We start from the raw sequence: 24406 nt of genomic DNA on the forward strand, positions 1-24406 counted from the left end.
TAAAGCATAACATTTTCTGTGGAGAGCACACCCAAGGAATGAATAGACAATGCTGCACTTTATTGCTAATAGAAAAAAAAAGACAGAGGGGGATGCCCTGATTAACACGGGTGACAGAATTCCGCTGATGCCAGAAGAGCCCATCCCCACTTGCTCCTAGAGAAAGATGATTCTCTGGGTCTCCACCACAATCTTGATGTGACAGTCGTGTTGGTTGGGGGCGATGAACTGGCCCCGTAGCACTTCCCTCTGATTCTTCCTAAGTTTAGCTCTCTTGTTGTTGAACCAATCCTGAAAGCATAGGGAGAAAGAGATTAGCTTAACATATTCAGCAGTTGCTGTTCTGATGGGAAAGCACATGACGCAGCATCGTTTTCTCGCACACGTCTCTTCTGAGCACACGATGCAGTTTTTAAGTGCTCCCATGCTTTGCGTGGCTGCCACTAGTAGTTGTGATCAAGGACTCACCTACGGTGTCTTGGTTTCCAGCTTATACATCCCCATCATAATGGTAAAGACAAATATTATGTAACACACAATACCACACCCTTTATTCTGCACAACTTTACCCAATTGGAGTCACATGAATAAGCTCTCTGTGCATACGCTTACAGTCATTCTTTTAAATATTTTCCTTCGATAAGGTCTCAGGCATGCCAGGGTGGTCATAACCTCCCTTTGTAGGCAAAACCCGACTCTTCTCTACACTAATGAGAATTTGGGGCAATGTTTCTCTTGGACAGAAGACATAATAATGGCAGAAACTCAAATCGAGAACCGCTGCTATCTGGATCACCTTTTCAAAGCCTTCTAAAAGAATCAAAGAGATTTACCATGTTAATCTCTCTTTCCACATATGTCACACTTAATACGGCCAGGCCTTAGTTTATGAAAGTGTGGGTTATGGCTCAATTATTCATTTTTCCTCATATTTTTAAGTCATCCATTCTTTTATGAAGTGCATATGTGAGCTTTTGTGGCCAGAGTCTCCCTGCAACCACATGATTACTTACAAGTCACCCTGTTTCAAAATGGTGCCTAACACCAGTCAAGGACAATACGTGCAATAAACTTCAAACCCCTACCCAGATCTAGCCAATGGACAGGACATTCTCCACAGTTGAGTGGAGAGTGGGGTCTGACTTTCACACGAACCCTGGTGCCTCATATTTGACCACGTCCCATGGATGGGGAGACCTGGTGGCACTCAGAGGAAGGATAGCAGGCTACCAAGAAGAGACTTGATACCCTATGAGCATATACAGGGGGAGGTAATCCCCCTCAGGAACAGTCATAGGGGAGGGGAATAAGGGGAAAATGGGAGGGAGGGAAGAATGGGAGGATACAAGGGATGGGATAACAATTGAGATGTAATATGAAGAAATTAATAAAATATATTTTTAAAAATGGTGCCTAAAGAAGACCCTTAGGAAGGACTGTATGTGCCACAAGGAGTCATATGTTAATTACTGGTTGTATATGTGTATATCACATATATGTGTAAAATATATATGCTACATACATATACACACATTCAAACCCACATATATGTATATATGTGTATATTTACACACATATATACATACACACACACATATGTCACACCTAATATGGCCAGGCCTTAGTTTGTTTATATATGTGTGTGTGTGTGTGTGTGTGTGTGTGTGTGTGTGTGTGTGTAGAGAGAGAGAGGTGAAGATGTTATTTATTTTTCTTTGCTTTTACTTTAGGAACACATGGACTGCCAGTCATAGGGTAGAAAGTAGAAACACCAGCTAAATTTTCCTTTTTCCATTTTCCATTGGCCAAGACCCCATAGTCCAAGTCTTGTTTCCTAGCGTAAAACACACAAGAAAAAAAAATACAATTGCATGGGCCTAGGACACGGTCACCCCTGTCCTGAGGCAGGGCTGTGATCTCCGCCCTGTTAAACTAGAGCCAAGCTGACTGACCTTCACTTTTTGTTCATCCACATTCATGAGCCATGCCAGCTCCCTTCTGTGGAGAGAAAAAGACAAATACTTAGTATTCCATACTGGGCAGAAAATGAACTACAATTTGTGTACTCTATGCATATTTTAAAATTTAATATCCTGTTCTCCATACTTCTGTTTAATTCTGTTGCAGCCTGCTTGCAGGAGGCCCTCCTCCCAGCCCACCCCAGTCCCCATACCGACTCAGCCTCCTGGTGCAGATCCAGAATCCCTCTAGTTCTTCCCTGCTGCCCCTCTCATCCCTTTGTCTAGCCCAGATCCATTCCTTTGTGACTCCCCACTGACCTGCACAACAATTCTACCAAGGACCCCACAGCCACCACACTTGGCTCAGACACAGTTAGCTCACAGCAGCCACACTTGTCTAGGACCAAAGGCCCCACTCAACAAAGATGTTACCTAAGACCAAAGGTCCCACTCAATAAAGATGTCACCAGACGTCTACACCAAGAAACCCCTAAAACAATATAACCTCAGATGCCTAGATCAAAGCATGAAAACACAAGCATGAATCGATAAAATATGCTTCCTCCAGAAGTTAATGATGCTATTATGTTAGGATATAAGTAAAACAACTTAGCTGAAGCACAAGACAAGGGCTTCGAAACACCAATTATTAATATGTTCAGAAACCTTTAAGAGGATAGAAATCAATGCCTTAAAGACCATGAAAACACAAACAGTTAAATGAAATAGTGAAAAGAATTCAAGACATGAATTTAACATAGAATTTAACATAGAAATAGAATAACTAAAGAAAACCCAAAATGAAATAAAAATGGGAGTGAAAAGCTTAAGATGCCAAACAAAAACCTCATGTGTAACCCTCGACAACAAATTAAAAGACGTGGAAGATAGAATGTCAGATCTTGAAGACAACAAGGTAGAAGAAATGGATATCTCAGTCAAATAGAATGTTAAATATTAAAAAAAACAGGTATAAATAAATCAGGAAATCTGGGACAATATTAAAACACCCCACCTATGAATAATAGGTATACAGAAGGAGGGAAAAAACACAGGTCAAAGGCACAGAAAATATTTTCATCAAAACCGTAAAAGAAAATTTACCTACTTAAAGAAAGAGATGCTTATCAAGGTACAAGAAGTATACAGATTACCAAATAAACTGGACCAAAAACCAAACTCCCCCACAAACACATAATAATGAAAACACTGACTATACATAGCAAAGATAGGATTTTAAAATCTACAAGGGAAAAAGACCAAGTCACATATAAGGGTGAGTCCATTCGAATAACTCCTGGCTTTTCTATGGAGGATGGAATTGAATTGAAGATCCAGAAATAAACCCACACACCTATGGACACTTGATTTTTTGTCAAAGAAGCCAAAGCCATTCAATGGAAAAAAGACAAAAATGGTGCTGGTCTAACTGGATGTCTGTCTGTACAAGAATGAAAATAGAACCATATTTATCACCCTGCACAAAACTAAAGTCCAAATGGATTAAAGACCTCAATATAAAATCACACACACACACACACACACACACTAAATCTGTTAGAAGAGAAAGTGGGTTAGAACCTGGAACACATTGGCACAGGAGACAACTTCCTGAACAGAACACCAACAGCTCAGGCTCTAAGATCAACAATTAATAAATGGGACCTTATGAAACTGAAAAGCTTCTGTAAGGCACAAGACAACATCATCGCCACAACCTGCCAGGGCAGACCCCATGTCCATGAGTAGTTAGTTGGCCAACACAAAAGAAAAGAGCTTCCATGTATTGGTGTGTGTGTGTGTGTTGTTGTTGTTTGTTTTTTTCTTTTTTTAAGTTCGTCTGCTTTGATTTCAGTTTTGGTCTTGTTGGCTTTCCTGTTTTGTTTTGCTTTTTTTCCTTTTTGAGAAAAAGATCATGAACTTGAATGGGTAGAGGGGATCTCAAAGGAGTTGGGAGAGGAGAAGAGTATAATTAAAATATATTGTATAAAATATTTGTAATAAAAAATTTTAAATTGCTATCTCGTCTCACACTTCTACAAGTATTTTTTTTTTCAGTAATTCATAGAAGAAGCTATGTTTAGAGCTCTCTGAAAATTAAAGACTGTTTTTAGTGCTGTGTGGTCTGGCTGTTGTTATTAATGTACTCTGGAAACAATAAATGCCTAAATATGCCATGTGCAAATTATACATACTTTGTGGCATTGGGAATTGAACAGTCCAAGATAGGCTGGACAGGAGGCCTACCATGAAGTTGTATGTTTTTATATTTATATTTGCATTTCTGTTTTTCAGTCCTTATTTATTTATTTATTTATTTGAGACCAAGTCTCATTAAGCTGTTCATGCTAGTCTTGAGCTCCTCCGCCCCAAACCTGGAAGTTTCCATCTCCCTGTATCTGCCTCTGGTGTGGCTAAGATTATAGACATGTGCCAGTAGGCAGAGCTAACTACAAAAAGTGACTGTTTTAGGCCAGATGTGGTGGCGCACACCTTTAATCCCAGCACTCAGGAGGCAGGGGTAGGCGGATCTCTGTGAGTTCGAGGCCAGCCTGGTCTACAAAGTGAGTCCAGGATAGCCAGGGCTACACAGAGAAACCCTGTCTCAAAAAAAGTAACTGTTTTCAGTGGCACTCAAGTCTTCATTCTTCTGGACATGATTTGTAAATAGTTTTATGTACAAAAAGTAGGCCCCAGAACAAAACTAGATAAACTGGAAGATTAACAAATTTTGAATTTTTGTGTATTGAAGGGAAAACATGGAATCAGACAACATATTTGGGCGTCAGTAGCCCATTCTGAAACACACCCAGACTTAAACCAATACCTTTTTAAAGGGACATTTGACAAAGACAGGCTATGGTGGCCATAAGCACAGGTAAAGTCACACAGCAGTAAAGAAGTGCAATTCAAATCACACAGATATTATCCCACACCCAGAAAGGTGGTTAGTAACAGCGTCTACAAAATAACAAGCCTTTTAAGCTCCCAAAGACACTGGAAATAATCATGCTCCCTCCTGGGAAATGACAACCAGTCCACCCACAAAAGAACTGTTAGATGGTTCCTTCTAATAGTGAGTATGGGATGATCACACAATACGACAAATCAGATTTGGGGTGTATACTCTAAATCACTGAAAGCCTGGAACTTTTAGAAAGACATTTGTCTACTCTCTTCGCTCACAGCAGTAAAGCACAATCCACATGGACCACAGAGAAAATCACCCAGATCTCTTCTCACAGATGCTATGCTAGCTATCCAAAGGGGCCCTTTTGAGAAAGAATTCACCCCCAAGAAAGCAGAAATTCGGCCAGGTGTTAGCACATGGACCAGGCTTGAAGACATGCCAATTCAAGCAGATTAGTTCAGAAAGGACAAATTCGGCCTGCTTTCCCTCGTGGGAGGTGCCTAGACAAGTCACACAGAGAGGCTTGATAAAGCAGGAGAGAAGTAGTTGGGGACCACGGGGCATGGAAAGGGCAGTTGTTTAATGGGTTCTGGTTTCCCTTTGGTGTCATACAGAGATTCCCAGAGATCCCAAAACCATTGACAAGACTTCAGGCTGCTGGGTTTGGACCTTTGGATTTGGTTTAGGCAATGGCTTTTATGTTTCCGTGTTGGAGGACGCTTTTTATTATTATTTTATTTATTTATTTTATTATTGTTGGGGTTTTTTTGTTTTTTGTTTTGTTTGGTTTGGTTTGGTTGTTGTTGTTTTTGTTTTTTGAGACAGGGTTTTTCTATGTTATCTTGGCTGTCCTGGACTCGCTTTGTAGACCAGACTGGCCTCGAACTCACAGTGATCCGCCTGCCTCTGCCTCCCGAGTGCTGTGATTAAAGGCGTGCGCCACGTGTGGAGTGGTCTCCCCCCTCCCCCCGCGGTGGACTGACTGCTTCAGCCTGCTCTGGCACGTTCAAGGCCTGTTCTAAACATGTTTCAGTTTACATGAATCCGCGAACCTGTTCCCTTTCTTCATCTAAGATCACCGATGCAAAAAAAAAAAAAAAAAAAAAAAAAAAAAAAAAAGTAGCTTGGTCAGCCGAAAATCCCCACCCCACCCCCAGTGAAAAACATTTCTTTTTCAGATTCCCCTCTTTACCTTGTGGGAGGGAGTGTCTCTCTGCATGCCTTGCTGCGCTGCGTGTAAGTCCCTACTTCAATTTTAATAGTTTGTTACCAGTTCCCTGGGATCTTTCCTGCCTTTAAATTCTTTAGTGGCTAGAGAAAACAAACTCCACCTAGAACCTCTGAATAACTCTCTAATAACTCTCTCAGACCATTGCCTTAGAGTCAGCTGAAAATTTCGGGGTTTCAAGGCAAAGGGGAGAAGGAAGTTTAAGCCTGCTGGCACAAACCAGTACTCTCAGCTACTGAAGAGGCTGAGACAGGAGGATCACACATCCAAGGGCTGACTGGGGTACAGAGCTGGTTCAAGGCTAGCCTGCACAACTCAGACTCAGACCCTGATTTAACAAAACCAAAAAAAAAAAAAAAAAAAAAAAAAAAAGCTGTGGTCGCCTACAGGAGGGCTCTGGTGGCCCTTACAAGGCAGCTCGTGCAGGGTGCCTGTGACTGTGCCTGCTCTGTCGTTATTTCTTCCTCAGAGTGCGCTTCATGGCCTGAGCTCGACAGGGGGCGCACTCCTCTGGCGTCCTCCTCCAGAGCTATGTGAGCTGAAGCTCCCCCAGCGCCGCGGCAAAGCTATGCTTCCCTTAACCTGAGAGAATCTATACGCGCAAGATCAGACATAAACATACTTTTAACAAGAGTGAGGAGCGGTTAGGGAAGAGGTAAAGGAGCCTAAAGACCCGAAGGGCAGACCCGGTACACACCGTCTGTTGGCGTCGGGATATTGAGTTTCTTCGAACACTGCCTCAAGTTCCCACAGCTGCCCAGGCGTGAATTTGTATGGTTTCCGAGGAACCCTGAATGAAGGCTGCTCACTGGTCCTGGCCAGGTTGCTGGCCACCTTTGGCTCTTCCTGCTCAGTGTTCCAGGTGTTGTTTTTCATGTCGCCGCCTTGGTTGCCTTGGTCACCCTCAGAGCTCTGATGGCCCTCACAGAACAGCTCATTCGGGGTGTCTCCTACTCCTTTGTTAAGGCTGCCACAGGTTGCCGTGTTGGTCACCCTTTCCTCAGATTCAGTCAGGATTTCTTCCTCATAGAAGCTCACCCCGTAAAAGTCGTAGTCGAAGTAGAAGTACTTGCGGGCCATGACCTGAGCTCTTCACAAGGCGCACCTCGTCAGAAGGCGGCACCGTGTAGTGGCTTCCACAGAGGTTGTGCTCCTTGAAGCCCGCTGAGGAACTTCTCCGCGCTAAAACTGTTACCCTAGGCTGTACTGGTCCCTCACTGACAAGCACACGTGCCCCTCGCCTCCGCTGCTATTGGCTTTCAACTCACAGCCGCAGATGAGGCTCTAGTTTAGGCAAACAACTAGTGGAGTGTGGACAGTTGCCACAAACAGTGTGGCAAAAAGCGCTGCTTGAAGCGGAATGCTAGTTTTCTGACTGATTTGTGAAATGGACCCCTAGTTGGACCTGAGCGGAGGAGTTTTCCTGGATCTAAGAGAGGATCTTCATGACGGCTGAGAATGTTTTTCAACTGATTTAGAGGCGGAGATGGGATATCAATAAATGTAATATAATTAAGCTATCATATTAGGATATAATTTACTTTTTTTTTTTTTGATATGGCCCTAAATAAGCCTTCATCTTTTTTTTCTTTCTTTCTTTCTTTTCTTTTCTTTATTTATTTATTTGGTTCTTTTTTGTTTTGTTTTGTTTGGGTTTTTTTGTTGTTTTGTTTTGGGGGGGTCAGGGTTTTTTGCTTTTCTTGTTTGTTTGTTTTGTGGGTTTTTTGTTTTGGTTTGGTTTGGTTTGGTTTTTTGTTTGTTTGGTTGGTTTTTGGTTTTTGGTTTTTTGGGTTGTTTTGCTTTGTTTTGGTTTTTTGAAACAAGGTTTCTCTGTGTAACAGCGTGGGATGTCCTGGACTCGCTTTGTAGACCAGGCTGGCCTCAAACTCACTGCGATCTACCTGCCTCTGCCTCCCGAGTGCTGGGATTAAAGGCGGGTGCTACCATGCCTGGCAGTAAGCCTTCATCTTTTTGTACTATTACTTGAAGCATCATTCTCCCTATTGGAAATTATGAAGTCAAAATAGTGATCAACTCTGAAAAATATTGGCTGATTGTTTACATCCTGGAAAGCCAAGTTAGTCTAAGATTTAATTCTGTGTAAAAAGAATAAAAGCTCATGTGTTTCACTATGAAGACGTTTTCAATTTTGACAAATAATATAATCATATATATATATATATATATATATATATATATATATATATATATATATGGTGTACCCATCAGAGAAGACTGCTTAGATATGAGTTAAAGTGTTTGGGATCCCAGTGTAGCCCCGAGCCTTTCTGAGGATGAGCTTGTAAGCACAAAAAAAACCTTATCCTGTGTTATACATTTCAGTTAACAAGAACAGTTAGCCGGAATAACTACAGAAGCCAAAAAGTAAGGTAAACACATTTTTAGACTTTCCCAAAACTGTGGACTTTGATGGATTAGGTCTTTGTTTTGTTTTGGCAGATGATACTGTCTATGTGCTGAGTTTTTATAGCCTGAACGGTACTTCGTCCACCGCAGAGTCAGACATGTTAAGGGGCCCCTTTTATAGTATATAGACAATCATTTTAAAGTAAAATTCTTCATGATTTATTATTAGTGTTTGATTTGTATACAAGTGTTTTGTGCCTGTCTACTTTTGATCACATAAAATTTCAGGATGAAAGGGTCACAGTTTAAAGTGTTTAAGGGGAGTCTTGTTTAGGGTACCAAGTAGCTGTCCAGAGGTGAAGGTTCTGAGGTTTTTTTTTGGGGGGGTTGTATGTTTTTTAATGGACTTACTATACTCAGGAGTCACTGGTTATCTAGAGTTTTCTGGATCCGTGTACAAGAGCCCCAAAGTCAGAAGATTTGCAGGGTCCATGAGAGGTCATCACCCTGCCTACCACTTCTACTCCTGGTAATCTTGGCCCAAGCTGCTGGGTGGCTTCTGTCAAGTCTCGTTAAAGCAACCTGGGTGTTCCTGCCTCTCCATCTATGATCTGGGCAGTGTCCCTTGGTGACTTCTTTAGTATTCTTTCCTGTGTCCCTATCTGTGAGAAGTGCCTAACTTCCCTAACAGTGACAAGACAGTCTATAGCATTAGCTAGCAACGTGGTGGAGCCTACTCTTAGCATTTTCCTATCCTTGAGCCTTGTGTGCTTTTCTGTATTTTATTTCAGTTTGCCCAGGATGCCAGGTAATAGCCGCAGGCTTCTTTTGAAATGCCACTTGAAGTAAGGGGACTTCTTCCAGACTCCTTGAGCTAGATGTGTTTTTTGATGTCTAGGGGAGGCCCTTCTCTGGGACCTCTGTGATGGATGATCTTGACTGTTAACTTGACTGGATTTAGAATTAACTAGGAGGCACCCCCTGGGAGATAGTGAGTACTGTATCTATTCTAGAGTAAATTACCCCTCAATATGGGTAACATATTCCAACCGGAAGTCCAGATATAATGAGGCCAAAGGAAAATCCTTTGTGCATATGCCTTCATTTATTTTTTTCTGGGTAAGTCTAACATCTCTGTTATGATCTTGGTCTGACATCAGAATGCTGATTCTTCAGTCTTCTAAAGAGGACTCAACTCAAGATTTTCCAGAGACCTTTCGGATTTTCCACACTGGATTAGAGTTGCTGAGAGGTCCAGCTTCTTGGGCTGAATAGCTGCTGAGTCCCCTGCCTGTGTTGGGGCGCTCTGCCTCTGCTTTGTAGGTCAGTTTAGGGACTCTCCTTTAGTTCTGACATTATACTAGAGAAACGATTGCTAACAATTCATTTCTGTAGCCTGCTGGGCAGGCTTGGTGGTGTCAGGAGCTGGATGATTTCACCAGACTTAAATTGGCAACATTTCCCTCTGGATAGTGTGGAGATCATGGATTTCTCATTGGAAAAAAAAATTGTTTGGCGAATTACACAAGACAAACCATTCCAAACTACTGATTCGCCGCTGTGAAAAAAAGACAAAGAATTAAATGATTGTTTAGACCATACTTTAGAACATTTCTTAAAAATTGTTTCTAAGGCATATAAAGATGTTGGGTGGCTGCTTCTGGCAGGTCTGAATAAAGCAACAAAGAAAAAATGGGTATAGCACTAGTCCACAAAGCTCCTACCCCACCAGTGATGATGGGCCACCATATATTTGCTGCAGTTCTGTCCAAATATACCCTCAGTCTTTGGCCCAGCTATCTCAACCCCACCATCTTGGCTTCTATTTCTGTCTACACTCCTGGAACTTGTGGGTACCTTTTCCCAAAGCAAGGTGAGAGAGGATATAAACACTTAAGACCCTTTCGTCCTCCTCCTCCTCCTCCTCCTCCTCCTCCTCCTCCTCCTCCTCCTCCTCTTCCTCCTTCTTGATCCCTGGAATGTTCCTTTTACTCTCTTCAGAGAAGATGGTTAAAGGACACTGAGGGAATAGGCGCATATAGGAAGGTAGGGGGCCATATCCTCCCATACACACAGCCCCAGACCTGCGGCAGGAGGATAGGAAAGCTAGGCTTTGCACCTCTAGCAGCTTCGCTTCCTGCTCAGGCTTCCCATCCATAGAGTCAGAGGGGACTCCAGGCCCTCAAAGTCACAAGAAGTGGGGGAAAACCCTGGGCATTGAGAACCCACCCCAGCCCAAGTACAGTGACTCAATTTAGCCCCACTCATCTGTAAGTGCACTCTCAGCCTAGGAGGCTTCAATGAGGGCTGGGGAAGGAGTTCTAGAGAGAGGCCCCTGTTCTCCCATGATGTGCTCTAAGCTGGAGGAGGTCGCTGTTTTCAGTGTGGCTCAGGTAATGTGCCATACTGCTGGGGAGCCATAAGAAAAGATTGCTAAAACAGGTAACCTCCTAAGGCTTGTTGTGCTCCAAGCAGGTTCCTTTCTTTGTCTCTGGCACTCTTTGGCCTTGTCATATCCCATCTACTACACCAGGGGGAGACGTATGCTGCTGACTTAGTCTTCTAGGCCTATTTCTCTGGCTTCCATGTTGGCACCTACCTGTCTAGCCTCAAAACCTCAGTTCCTCTAATAGTGTAGCTGTGAGAAAGGGGGGCACTAATGATGCCTCCAGAACCAAGAACTGCCTGCTTTATTATTGGATAGTAGTAGTAGTATTTCCACTGACACAAAACTCATTTCCTTGCAGCATCACACACATTGTCTGTTACCATGGGAGCATTAAAGAATGAAGTCAGTCAAGGGAGATGTTAGTGGGATCAACTAAGTCAGGCTCAAATTACATTGTAAATATTTATAAGACTGCATGGAGTACAAAGCGTTCAAGAGGAAAATTAATTTTTAAATTACATAATTTGGGCCTTTTCTGAAGCTGGCTACTGCTTCAAAGCTCATTTGTACTCTTGCAGTCCATTTCCTAAACAATATGTAGTAGAGCACAAGGCACTTACAACATCCGACACAGAGAGAACCAAGAGCGCTCTAGTAACTGGGCAATTGTGTGCAGGATCAAATTGCTGTACAGGCAATGAATTCACACAGGCTTCTAGATTTACAAGTCCATTAAGCATTTTTTTTTTTTTTGCATTTATGCATTGGTAAGGAAGTTACTGAGGTGTTCTTTGAGCAAACTGATACAGGCTGAGAGTTCTGAAGAGTCATTTCTGTGTGGTTCTGTGGCCCCAGACATCGCTCCACGGCCTCCTCAGCCTCTCCAGCCTTGGATGAACAATCCTCAGAAAGATGCTGTGTGCATCTTTTAGCTACTGAAAGAGAATTTTCCTACGAGTTTAATTTGATGCGATGGAATGTTCTGTCTTCTGGGCCTAGAGCAAGGCCTCTTTTCAAGGCTGCTAAGCCCAATACTGGAGTCTTTTCTGAGATGGAAAAAGAAAGAAAGAAAGAAAGCTCTGTCCAATCTGAGAAAGTAACTTTTCCGTTCACTCCAAGATTTGCATGTGAAGCTGCCTAAAGCAGCAGAACATATGAAAAAAAAAAAAAAAAAAAAAAAAAAAACACAAATCTAGCAGGTCTGTCCCAGGGCTTGGGACCTGGGGTCAGATTCTAAGTAAGGGTGTAACAAAGCTGTGCACAACCTTTCTCCAAGATCTATCCATTGCCCGTGTGTCTCCTGGTGTCTCTGCTGAATAACAGACCATGGCATCCTCATCTGAAAGGGAAAAGGTCATAGGGCAGAAAAGGCTGTGTGTGGACACAAGTGTTTCTGCCTGTGTTTTGCATACTCTTGGGGGTCCACTTAAATCCAACCTAACTCAAACACAAATTAAATACAGATGACAAAAATGCATTCTCAGGAGCTGAACTGCAACAAAAAGAAACCATAGAGTTCAGAGGGGCAGCGGAGTGGGATGTAACATTGTCCAATTATATTTTGACATAAGGGGTTGAGCAAGGGAGTTTCCATCTATCAGGACAGGTGTTGTTTTCTAGGCCTGGGTACGTGCACTTAGTTTGACCCTGCCAATGTAAGGAGGTGCCTGCCGGAGCTCAGCCCTCTCAAAACTCATTTTGCTCTCCTATTTTGTTCGTAGGGCAAAACTAGGCTCACATCCCCAATTACAGAGAGCCAGCTCCTACCCAGCCTCTTGAAACATTTTCCTAATTGTCTGTTAACCGGTTTAAAAAAAAAAAAAAAGGGGGGGGGAAGGAAGAAGAAGAAAATGAAGAAAAGAAAAAAGAAAAAGTAAAACTTACTGTTATCCTAAACAAAGTGCCTAAATTATGCAAATATAGTCCCTGCTAAGCCCTCATTAAGCACAGGTGGCCTACCTCTTTGTTCCCTTATCACCTAGAGCCCTGCAACCAATGTCTGGGGGCAATGAATTAAGGACTTTGGATTCCCGGCTGAATGTCTGGGGGAATAATTAAGGGCCCTGAGGCAAGGTGGCCTGGATCTCGCTCAGTCTCCACCACATACTCTCTTGCATAAGCCATAATATTAAGGTTTGATTGGATGACCCTGTCGCTCATCAAAGCCCCCTTGCCTTTCAATTTTTACCCTTTAATATGCAAGGCAACTTCCCCTCCAGGATTCTGTTCAGATCCCGAGCTGGCACACAGAAACGAAAGCTTCAGTCTCTAAAGTGAGCTTTCTCAGCTTCCTCCTTGAACCCAGCATCAGCAAGAGGAAGAAGCTGTCCTCAAAAAGGGTGGCCTCAAACAACTGTCTCCTTCCAAGCTGTCCATGAGATGGCTGGACTCAAACAATTGTCTCCTAACAAGCTGTCCCGAGATGGCTGGACTCAGACAGCTGTCTCCTTTCAACAGAAGCTGCTCAGCTATTGGGACACTCCCAGCTCTCCTAGGGCCTGGGACCTTCTTCCCCTAGGGCCTGGGACCTTGAACATAGTTTCTCCCTATAATTAAATGGAGTCTGAAAGTGAACTGGTAGTACTTAGAAGATTTTTCTTTTCCTTGTTCCCAACATCTACCGCCTGGGTGCGTGCATAGATGGTATAAGAAGTGCTCTCTCTCTCTTTTTTCTTCCACACACTACTGAATCATGAGTCAATATCCATGGAACAATTTGAAAAGGGGCAACTGCTCAGGCTCGTTGTAATCAAATAATGGCACATCTCTTTTACAATTGTAGTTTCACTAGAGACCCACTGAGGTGTATTTAAGATAAACGTAACAATAAATACATGGTGTGGAGACTGAGCCTCAGTATGCAGCCCAAGCTGACCTTGTACTCTAGGCTGTCTCGTCTCAGGCTCCCAAATGCTGGTGCCACAGGCACATGCCAGTATGCACACCCCAGGTTCCTGTTTGATGTGTAGTCTTCATATATTATAAGAGATATATTTATGCTAAAATAATTACTGGAGGGCTAGAGAGATGGCTCAGTGGTAAAGAGGGTCTTCAAGAAGAACTGGCTTCACCATTCACACAGTAGCTCACACGCATCTGTAACCCCACTTCCAGAGGCATCAGCGCCTCCTTCTGACTTCCATAGGGACCAGGCATACACACAGCGTACAGACATACAGGCAAAATGTTCATACATAAAATGTGAAAGCAAAACTTAAAAGAATTTATTTGTAGCTAAAATGTACCTTACTATACAGCATATTCTTGCAATGACTTGTTCCTTTGCACATTTCAGGAATGGAAAATGCATCTTTTTTTTTTAATGCATCTTTTAAATGTTTCAATTCCTATCCATTAGGTTGTTTTTGTTTTTCAATCACTCTGCAGTTGAAGGCTCACAAAGTAGCACCTATCAATGTTAAAGGCAAAGAGGGGTGCTCGCTAAACTCCAAAGCAGAAAGGACAAATGCATGGTCATTGTGCTGGGGGAAAATAACCAGGATAGAAGTTATACATGTTCCCACAGCCATCTTTGTGAAATCTGCAGGCAGAGAGGAGACAGGACATATGTGTGCAGAGAGGGCACTGGATAACACACAACGTCCCCGTATGTCACTGAAACGTCTGTCGGAATTTCCACTGAAGAAGATCTGAAAATGGGGTACAGAGAGGCTGTGGAGTTGGAGAAACAAGTATTTGATCACCAGAAATATGGCTTCTATGAGATGCTGGTTGTTTCTCTGGGCTTCCCTGACTTCACCAGCCCTTTATCCTACTAGATGTTTATCTTGAGGTACCCTCGAACTAGCTGCATGTGTTGTGTGACAAAACTTTTCCTGGAGAGACAAAACACACTCATCTACTCACCCCAGATAGGGAGCTTGTGATAGACCAAAAAGTATGGATACCACCGAAGTTAAACTTGGTGACTTTTATTATGAGGGTTACTTCCAGGAATGTAGGTGAGAGGTTACTTACAGGAGCAGAAAGGTCTCAAAGACAGCTGTGTCATTAAAGCCCACTCATCCTGACAGACAGCTCACAGAGCTGGGAAAGCTGGAGCAAAGGCACAGCCTGAGGGGTTTGGAGCACGTCCTTTCCAAGGGCCTCAGTTGGTTTAGGCTTTTTTGTAGGCAGCTTGGCTGACTTCTGATTCCAGGCAACAGCTCTGGCCTTGTTTACAGCTTCGCTACACTTCAGCTTTTCTTCCTCTGAGAGGGGCTCTCCTTTTTCATTGTTTACTCTGACCTGGAGATGCCTCCTGAAGCTGGTCGGCTTTGGGGGGCCGATTGTTAACATTATTTTGAGTTGTTTACCTCTCTGCTTTGAAGCCTGCAAGGTGAAATGTTTCCATCTCAGAGGAAACTGTTACAGAACAGCAAGCAGTCCATTAGGTTGGGCGAGAAAGTTCCGGCCAGCATTGCACTGGAGCCACATTTTGGCACAGTAAGGCCACCTGTCTTGGACCCATGTGCTAGTGGCGTTCAGTGGGTTCTGAGATCACAGCTTGGTGAGCAAAGGAAAGGAGATTTTTGTCTCACCAAATGTATGAAAACTCCAGCATGTAGAGGGAGATAATGAGGCTGTTAGGGAAAAATACCATCTTAAGACACCCCAAGACCAAGTTCTCAACACTAAGGGACAGAGGACAGGGGAATAAGAGACAAGGACAGGGGACAGAGGAGGAGGGAGGAGGAGAAGGGAGCAAGGGAGAAGGGAAGGGCTGTTTGCCTCAGAGCGACAAAGGACTGCCTCAGGATAGAGAGGAGACAGATGTGACCCAAAGTAAAATGGTGGTCGTGCACGCCTATGATCTCAGCACTAAGGAGGCAGAACCAGGCAGATTTCTGTGAGTTCAAGGACAGCCTGGTCTACAAAGCAAGTCCAGGACAGCCAGGGATACACAGAGAAACTCTGTCTCGGAAAAACAAAACAAAGTAAAATGGGAAAGCCACTGTTAGGATGAGCTGGTTTGATAGTTTAATAGGACATGGTAATTAGGTGAGCCAAAGGAGCCTTCTGTTTGCTTCAGTACTTTGACAGCTGGACCTTGGTAGTCGGCCTCGGGAGGAGGAAGTGGCCAAATAAGGGAATAGGCTTTGGTGGTTATCTTTGGGAATGCAACCCAGTGGGGTTTTTTTTTGTTTGTTTGTTTGCTTGTTCGTTTGTTTTTTAGCAAGGCAGAGGGAAAGGGGGAAACGCTTTGTCATGGAAATAGCTGTCACTGGATGAGGGATACACACCACAAAGAGGTCATCTTCCTATTTGTATATTGGTTTCATATGCTTCCCCTCTTCCGGTATGTGGAGCTGTGGGTCTCACTCTGGCCCCACACTTGAACTTGGTCATTAGCACTAGGCCCCTTCCTCATTGGTTTTGGATATATACGAGGAGAAGCTCCCTGTGCATTTGTTGGACCCGGTCCTCCAGTCCCACTTTGTGTGGCCAGCCACTCTCCAGTACTCAGGGCTACACCAGAAACCTGTCTGCGTTCTGTGCTAGTAGACCCCAGGGAGTCTTTCTCAGTGCCTCCGCCTCAACCACCACTTCTCTGCCTGTATAGGCATCTGGCTACCTTCCATCTCCTTCTAGGTCCTTCTCTTGTTGCTGAATGGATCCAGCATCCACTCTGATGCTCACAACTCCAGAACCAGTGTCCCCAGTCCTGTTTTGAGTAAAAGGATGTTATCTGGCCTCTAGACCCTCGGCTGTGTGGACCCATTTCCTCCCTCCATCTTTCCCAAATGCCTCTACCACCCACAGACTTTCCTAAATACCAGGCTGTACCAAAGCCACTCCACCCTCTTCTCTTCCATACTAGACTTCTAGATGCAAGTCAACCTAGTACATGGCCTTTTAAAAAATCCATCTTCTCCATTACACACTCCAGATTCCCACTTAGCTATATTCAGTTTCCATGGAAACCCCCAACACATGCTGATGCACCCCTCTTTTTTAGCTCACAAGTGGTCACAGCATCAAAGCCAACTCTACCCCACCCCATGCCATACACTACCATGCCATGGCCCCTTTCCTGTGTCCTCCCTGCTGAAACTCAGGCTTAAGCCTCTCTGTATACTTTCCACACTTCCTCTCCTCCAATTACCCTTGGGCTAGCACAACCCACTGCTGCCTGCATGCCCTGAATCCTGCAGCCTATGCTTACACCTAACCTGGCCTGATGCATCTACTGAGAGTCCTTTGCCTCTCCGGCCTGACCTGAGAGGAATGGATCAGTATGCCTCTTGTGCATCTTGTGCGTAAAGGTAGGAGAGGAGAGGAAGCCTCTTTGTAATCAACATGGCATGGGCTATTGTATTTCCTTTGAAGCAGTAGGACCTATGGCAGAAGGACTCCTAGTACCACTACCAGGCTATTGTGGCGCATGCCTTTAATCCCAGCACTTGGGAGGCAGGGGCAGGCAGCTCTGTGAGTTCGAGGCCAGCCTGGTCTACAAGGTGAGTCCAGGACAGCCAAGGCTACACAGAAAAACCCTGTCTCAAAAAAAAAAAAAAAAAAAAAAAAAAAAAGAAAGAAAGAAAAAGAAAAAAGAAAAGAAAAGAAAAGAAAGAAGAAAAATAAAAGAAAGGAAGGCCAGTGAACAGAGCTGGGAACAGCCTAGGTGATTGTTTGCACTCCTCCTCCGACTGCTCAGAGGGATAGGAGTAAACTCTTAAGGATGTGAGTAGAGCTCAGCCTTCTTTGTGAACAGTCTTCTCCTTGGGGACTTGCCCTATTCCCGATTTTATGTATTTGCTCTCATGGGGTCAAGGTCAGGGTGAAGATAGCACCATGTAGCAACAGGAATGAATATGTCTCCGAGTGAGGGCCTCTGTGGCTCTTGAGAAACGTGGGATTTGTGGAATAATAAAGATGACTTGGGTGGTCATCTCTTTTTCCTTCTGCTTAAATGATATTTTCTCAATAATATACACCACAACTTACTGACCCCCAGAAAGGACATGAAACATCATGAGTTCATATCTCTTTATTGTTGAAGGGATAAGGTTCCATGGCCTAATATGTCAGTGACACCAGAATATCCTGTCTTCATCTGGTGCCTGGCCAGGATGCTGTGTCAGAGCTCCTCCAAAAGCTTTACTGCTAGGTGCTCTGGCTGTCAGCAGATGCGCACTTGAGCACTTGAGACTGCTGATATTTCCTATCCTTGGCTCGTCTTCTCTTAAACCAACGCTGCAATAACATGATGAAAGAAGTGGCTTTAGTATACATTCAACTGTCAATCTCACAACTGATAAAAATAAATTGGCACACTTCACCAATTGCACTGTGACTGCTTGCAGCCTGCCCCCATGGACTTGTGCTGTCTCACGTGAGCAGTTGAATCCTGACTCCCTATGGTGCCTCCTCACAAGTGGCCAGTCTCAGGAAGGCTAACGGGTGCTGTGATTTATCATCTAAGGCAGTGTGGCGTCCACTACTTATCTTCCCTTAACTTAACTTAACTCATTCTCAGAGGCCTCCCTTCCTCACCCTTCCCTAATTTTTCCTTCTGCTGCTTTCCTTTCTTTCCCAGTCTCTCAGGAAGAGCCTTCTGTGCTTCTGGCTCTCCTCAGGTACATTTTTTTTTAATTCAGAACACTTAATTCTTCCCCAGTAAATACTTTGATCTTCATGCTCTCAGTTTACCAATCACAGATGGATGGTTTCTTTCATTTGTTCTATCAATTTTAAAAGGTGAGGTGACTACAAGGAAGCACACTAGCCTAAAGAGTGTGCAGAGACACATCCCATCCCCAGCACAAACAAACGAACAAACATCACTCTCAAACTGCGTTAGGACAGCAAACACCACTCCCCGCCGTCTCTCCCCTTGCTCTAATGGACACAGCCATGTGCCAAGCTCTGCAGTAGGCACAGCTGGTGTCTCTTCCCTCTCCATATCTGTAATCCAATGTTTTTTTTTTCATGATTGAACTCAACAGGTCTAGTCTGTGAGGGCTCATGTCCTTGAGGCAATCTCAATGCTCATAGCACAGTAGGAAGCAGTCTACAGCCAGCTGCCTGATTATGAACTGTGCGGCTGTCTTTTTCCTTCCTTGATATTAGTATTTTTCCACTTGTTTGTAGTGAGGGAATGCAGGTTAGAGATTGTAAGTGTAATTAAAAGTCACAGCAGGGAAACTAATCTGTCCTGTGAAGCCAATGATCAGCGGGAAGGTACACGTGGGGTTTCCACAGAACCCTGCCTTCGATAGAATCTAAGGAACCACTACTTCTTAGACTCTCCAGAATTCACCTCTGGGGTTAGGGAAATGAGACCAGTTCAAATAAATCATCCCAGCATCTATGACTCTCCCCTGTTTCCAGGGAGTTTAAGGGAAAGGGGGAAGCCACTGTCACCTACGGACTTCTGTCTTCCCCCTCTTCCTTGCCCTTTCAAGTTTTCTGGGCTCAGGACAAAAGCAATGCTCTCAGAAAGAGTTGCCACTTGAAGATCCTGATGTCCTGCTTCCTGTCCAGCATGACAGGGCATCCTGGTCCCCATTCTTCTACCAGGGACATCCATTCAGGTTGAACCTCCATTCAGGAAGGTGATCTGCCACAGTGTGGAGAACAGTTAACAAAATGGCATACTCCTTAATACACTGGCTTAACTATAGTCACAGTCACCTGTTAGACGTCACGCTGCTCCCAGGTGCCTAGTGCATTGGGTTCCATTGTATTTGCTACATTGGGAAGTTCTCCAACTGCACGATTGTGACTGCACGTGCTTTCTCTCCCTGCCTTGCCCTACTGTAAGAATGTATAGTCTAAAGAAGACCCAGCGACCAGAAGCCCTGCTGAAGAGGTCTCAAACACACCGTCGTAACACTTGCACGAACTCAACCAAAGCCCCAGTGGCTGACCCATGTGCCCTCACATTTAAGTCGCAGTTCCCCATGTTGGATCCCTAAAGGCCATCTATTGAAGAAGGGAAATCAGGCAGCAAGGCTTTGGGAAATTCACACTGCAGAGTGTGCAAGCAGGGGAGCAGGAGTGTTCTCCCCTCCCTCGCATCCTGTGGCCATGCGCTGTCTAGAGTTGCTGTGCGCCAGTCTCTCTAGAGCTGCAGTGCACTGGCCTGTGAGCTCTGAGAGGGGAAAAAAATCCCTCACACCTTGAACTTTTCTTTTCTTCTCACTCTGTCTCACTTTTCCCTTCCAACGTCTCCCACCTGGTCCTGGTCCTACTGTAGATTCCTACTCCTGCTCGTAGGATGCCAGCCAGCACTCAGGAGCCTGTTATGAGGGACTGCAGTGCCTACTACACATACTGCCTGCTTATGTCATGACTGCGCTGATACGTCCTGAACAAACTTAGCACTGATAGCACTTTGTGTTGCCTTAGTCTTTTCTGATTTGGCATGGAGTATTCAGGGGTTTTGTTTTGGGGCAGGGGGAGGGGGGAGGCTCATGGCCTCAGCTTTTGATCCATGTTCGTCTTTACTGTCTGAAAGAAAGAAATTAGTTTGAAAATAAACTCCATACAACTCTACCTTCAAGTGGGGTCTATCTTTCCACACATTCCACAGAACCCACATCTTTAACATAATCTCCTTTAAAGGAAAAGGAACCTTTTCAGTTTTCAAGTTATTCAGCAGAAGACTCACTTGACAGTGGCTTTACCGCCTTTACTTTCCATGGGACTGACGTGTGGTGTTTGCATGTGTATCCATGTGCAAATGTACACTCGTGCTTGCAGAGGACTGAGATAAAAGCCAAGCCCCTTCCTAGGATTACACACATGTACACACACACACACACACACACACACACACACACACACGATTTACTGTGGCAGGATCTGTCCCTGAACCCAAGCTCAGCAATTGAGTTAGTCTAGATCACCCTGCGGATCCCTGGGCTCTGCCTCCGGAACCAGGGATTAAGAATGCAGGTGAGCTGCTGCCCCATCTGCTAAGCTTTTATGTTGGTGCTGAGGACCCCAGCTTAGGTTCTCAGACTCACGTGGCAAATGCTTCAGGCACTGAGCACTCTCCTTGGCCCCCAGCCTGCATTTAGACTTCATGTACTTCCCTCTGATCTGGTTCTTCTTATTAGATTAACGGCAATTATGCCAGTGCCATGCTTTTTGCTTCATTTTAACATAGATTTCCAAAGCTATCAGCCCCAGATCTTTCCAAACACTAAAGTGACTATTTTGGCAACATTTTCAGTTAGCTACAACCCAGCACCAGGAAACAGGAAAACTCAGCCTTGCCACTCTCTGCATCACCTTTCCACAGACTTACCATGTGGACTTGTTTTGGTTTTTTTTTTTTTTTTTTTTTTTTTTTTGGCTTTTTTGTTGTTGTTTTGTTTTGTTTTGTTGTTTTTTTCTGAGACAGGGTTTCTCTATGTAGCATTGGCTGTCATAGTCTCACTTTGTAGTCCAGGCTGGCCTCCAACTCACAGCAATCTGCCTACCTCTGCCTCCTGGAGTGTTGGGATTACAGGTGTGCGCCACCATGCCTGGTTCCATGTATACTTTTAAGTGTCTATTATTGTCCACAAGGGTCCACATGACTATTAGCTGAACTAAACACAGGTTAGTTATTGGAAAACTGTGTTTTTCCCTTGCCTCCATTAATTCATGCTTTTAGCTAAGTGTACATTTGCTGTAACTGAACCTTTTTCATCACTGTTGCTTGCTACACCAACTACAGTGGCCCCAAGGTCACTTAGAACCCCACTATGACCCTATACACAAGTGTCCTGAAATGATCTGGATGTCTAAACTTCAGGGTTAATCACTGGGAACATAGCAGTATGCATTTATGTCTCCCTATATGCATGGAATTATAATGATCAATTCTGGTAATTCATGTTATGTTCACATACAGATTATTTGTAGCCTACTTGGTGCTTTTTTTTTTTTTTTTTTCAATTAAGAGATCATGTTGCTTCCAGTAATAGAAAGGACTATAAGCTACTGGGTGCGTATTCCATTTTCATCTGTGGAAAACTGCGAGACTCAGTGTTTGGTTGCCATTATAAAACAGACCAGGATACACCCCGACACACACACACACACACACACACACACACACACACACCTCCGCTCACTTTTAATAATGGCTACAAGAAAATGACCCATGTCCTGAAACAGAGTACCCCACCCAAACCCTTTTCAGATTTACTGACCAGCACTGTGGATTCTCCCAGGTACAAGCGCCTTGCGAGGTCCTTCCTGTGGAAAGAAGATGGGAAAGTGAAGCTATTGGAGAGTCATAGCACTTCAGCTTGGCAAGATGGAGAGACCTGTGGAGATGGGCTACACACCAACACAAAACTATGTAAAGATGGTGCTCTCCAAAGTAGAAAAGTGACTTTTCACTTATCTCTGTTTTGGTACAATAAGTAAATGAATTAATTAGCAAAAGTGAGATAGGGCATAGTAGTAGTAGAGGGAATGCCTAGAAACCACCAGGTCTTTAGCTCAATTCCCATTACAAAAGGCAAAAGAGGAGAGAGAGGGAAGCACAAAAGGGAAGAGGAGGAGGAGAGAAGAGGAGGAAAAGAAACATCAAAAAAAAAAAAAAAACTGAAGGAAGAACTTGAGAGGCACTAACCCCTTTCTAGACATTAACAGTTTGATCTCACAAAACATCCTTCCGATACTCAGCAACACAAAGGCCTCCACCGTGCTTTGGGGCTCAAAGCAGATAAGGGGCCACAGAGGGGAGAAGACACCCCCAAATGATCCTAAAGGGGGAGAGCTGGGATGGCTCCGGAAACAAGCCACATACCTTATGAACTCATCAGGGTACTTATTTTTTTCAAAAACCTCTTCCAGTTCCCTCAGCTGCCTGGGTGTGAGACCCAACTGGATCCGTGGCCTTGTGCGCTGCTGAAGCTGTGGATCTCGGGCAGCAGCCACATTCTCCTGATTCTCCAGCTGTGGCTGTCCAGACCCTTGGTGGCTTCCGAGGCTCCTGTCTTTGCTATCATTACCAATGGAGCTCAAGACTCCAACGTAGATCACATCATCACTGTCATCTGGGATGTCTTGCTGCTTTTGTTTGTCTGAGCTGCCACTGTCTGCTGCAGTGGCTGCCTCTTGTTCAATATCAAGGCTCACCTCCATCTCTTTCTCCTCCCCCTTGTAGAAATTGGGGTCCACAGGATGGGGTTGGAGAGCCATGGTGAGACCTGCAAAAGGGAGTGGCATTACTTCCATGAATGTTTGGTGGATTGAAATGGAACTGCAGCCTCTGGGATTTTAGCAAGTTTCCCATCTGACCACATCCCATCCCACAACTTCTATAGGAGATACATCCAAGATGGAAGTGGCTCTAGGGAGCACGGGAAGGATGTGCCCACCTTGAAAACCAACTAAGCCATCAAAACCTTCAGAGGAAGGGATTGGAGAAGCAAGCAAGCTATGGTGGATATACAACTGGGGATGCAGACAAGAATTCACACTGAGTATACGGTCCCCGAGGGAACCTCTGGCAAACTTCTAGCCTCTATAGTTCACTGGGTACACATTGAAACAGTAGGGAATTAATCGGACATGGTTATCTCAGTTTCTGTTTGTTCCAAGTTTCTGTGAGGACACTGAAAATACAGCCAGCCACTGTCCTCCACCAGCAGCAGTGGCATGTTGGAGCGGATTTTGTATAGCATTCTGCTGGGCGAGACACTGCAAAAAAAAATTTGATGCTACCATTTAAAAAATTAAAATACTCCAGATTGTTGATAAATAATCACCATCAGAGTCTTTGTATAATATCCTGTCCAGTAATTCTCAAGTCTGAAAACGCTAACATCCACCATGTGGGGAACTGCCCTCTTTATAATGTCAATAAACCACTTAAAGTTGAGAGTGCTTTAGAATAATACTTGGGCTGAATAAGCACCGTACACACAATAAGGGAGCAAATGTGAAATAACTTTGGGTCCAGTTCGTTTCAAAGGATTAATATTCTCAAAGAAGTGTTTTCCGTGTGCTGGGGTTTTGGAAAATATCAAAAGGATCTCATTAAGAAAATCTAAAGCCTTTTAAAAAGAGATCATTATTTGTGTGTGTGCACACATTTGTGAGTGCCTGCAGAGAGTACTGGATCCCCTGAAGCTCAACTTATATATAGGTGGTTGTAAGGCACCTGAGGTTAATGCTGGGAACTGAACTCTGGTCCTCTGAAAGAACAACCAATGCTCTTAACCATTTAACCATATTTCCAGTGCCCCTTCCAAATGCGAATTTTTTCTTCCTTCCTTTAAATTGTAGAATCCTAGAGCTTTGTGATATTAGGGAAGCTAGTAAGATTCCTAAGAAAGTTGTACTATACATATGTTGTCTTACAAATGTAAAAACATATATATATATATATATATATATATATATATATATATATATATATATATATATATATATATATATATATATATATATATCTCCATAGAGTTTTGGCTGAATACATTAGAGTTCCTTTTGATTATTAAATTTATTTGTTAAGTATATATGGACCTGTACCACAGTGTGCATGCCATAGCACATGTTTCATATCAGAAGACAACTTGTGAAAATCAGTTCTTTTTCTA

General features: G+C 43.8%; 2 protein-coding genes across 2 annotated transcripts; both read right to left on the reverse strand.

Moving 5' to 3' along the window:
* Positions 1-156: 156 nt before the first annotated feature.
* Positions 157-7180, reverse strand: LOC127185914 (rhox homeobox family member 1-like). The gene is made up of 3 exons (XM_051142539.1): positions 6798-7180; positions 1953-1998; positions 157-291 (listed from the first exon to the last, which is right to left on the reverse strand). Exons 1-3 carry the CDS (start codon positions 7178-7180, stop codon positions 157-159), a joined length of 564 nt encoding a protein of 187 aa, XP_050998496.1.
* A 10780-nt stretch (positions 7181-17960) lies between these two features.
* Positions 17961-23003, reverse strand: LOC127185415 (paired mesoderm homeobox protein 1-like). Its single transcript, XM_051141888.1, has 3 exons — positions 22609-23003; positions 22004-22049; positions 17961-18050 (listed from the first exon to the last, which is right to left on the reverse strand). Exons 1-3 carry the CDS (start codon positions 23001-23003, stop codon positions 17961-17963), a joined length of 531 nt encoding a protein of 176 aa, XP_050997845.1.
* Positions 23004-24406: the final 1403 nt, after the last annotated feature.

The sequence above is a fragment of the Acomys russatus genome, chromosome X, assembly GCF_903995435.1.
Source record: "Acomys russatus chromosome X, mAcoRus1.1, whole genome shotgun sequence".
NCBI classification, from domain to species: domain Eukaryota; kingdom Metazoa; phylum Chordata; class Mammalia; order Rodentia; family Muridae; genus Acomys; species Acomys russatus.

Excerpts from the sequence above, each read along its gene's own strand:
- LOC127185914 (XM_051142539.1), bottom strand. The coding sequence starts at position 7,180 with ATGGCCCGCAAGTACTTCTACTTCGACTACGACTTTTACGGGGTGAGC. Across the intron at positions 1,999-6,797 it reads TATCCCGACGCCAACAGACG|AAGGGAGCTGGCATGGCTCA; the intron begins GTGTGTACCGGG and ends TTCTCTCCACAG. Across the intron at positions 292-1,952 it reads TGGATGAACAAAAAGTGAAG|GATTGGTTCAACAACAAGAG; the intron begins GTCAGTCAGCTT and ends CTATGCTTTCAG.
- LOC127185415 (XM_051141888.1), bottom strand. The coding sequence starts at position 23,003 with ATGGCTCTCCAACCCCATCCTGTGGACCCCAATTTCTACAAGGGGGAG. Across the intron at positions 22,050-22,608 it reads TACCCTGATGAGTTCATAAG|GAAGGACCTCGCAAGGCGCT; the intron begins GTATGTGGCTTG and ends TTCTTTCCACAG. Across the intron at positions 18,051-22,003 it reads TGGGAGAATCCACAGTGCTG|CGTTGGTTTAAGAGAAGACG; the intron begins GTCAGTAAATCT and ends ATGTTATTGCAG.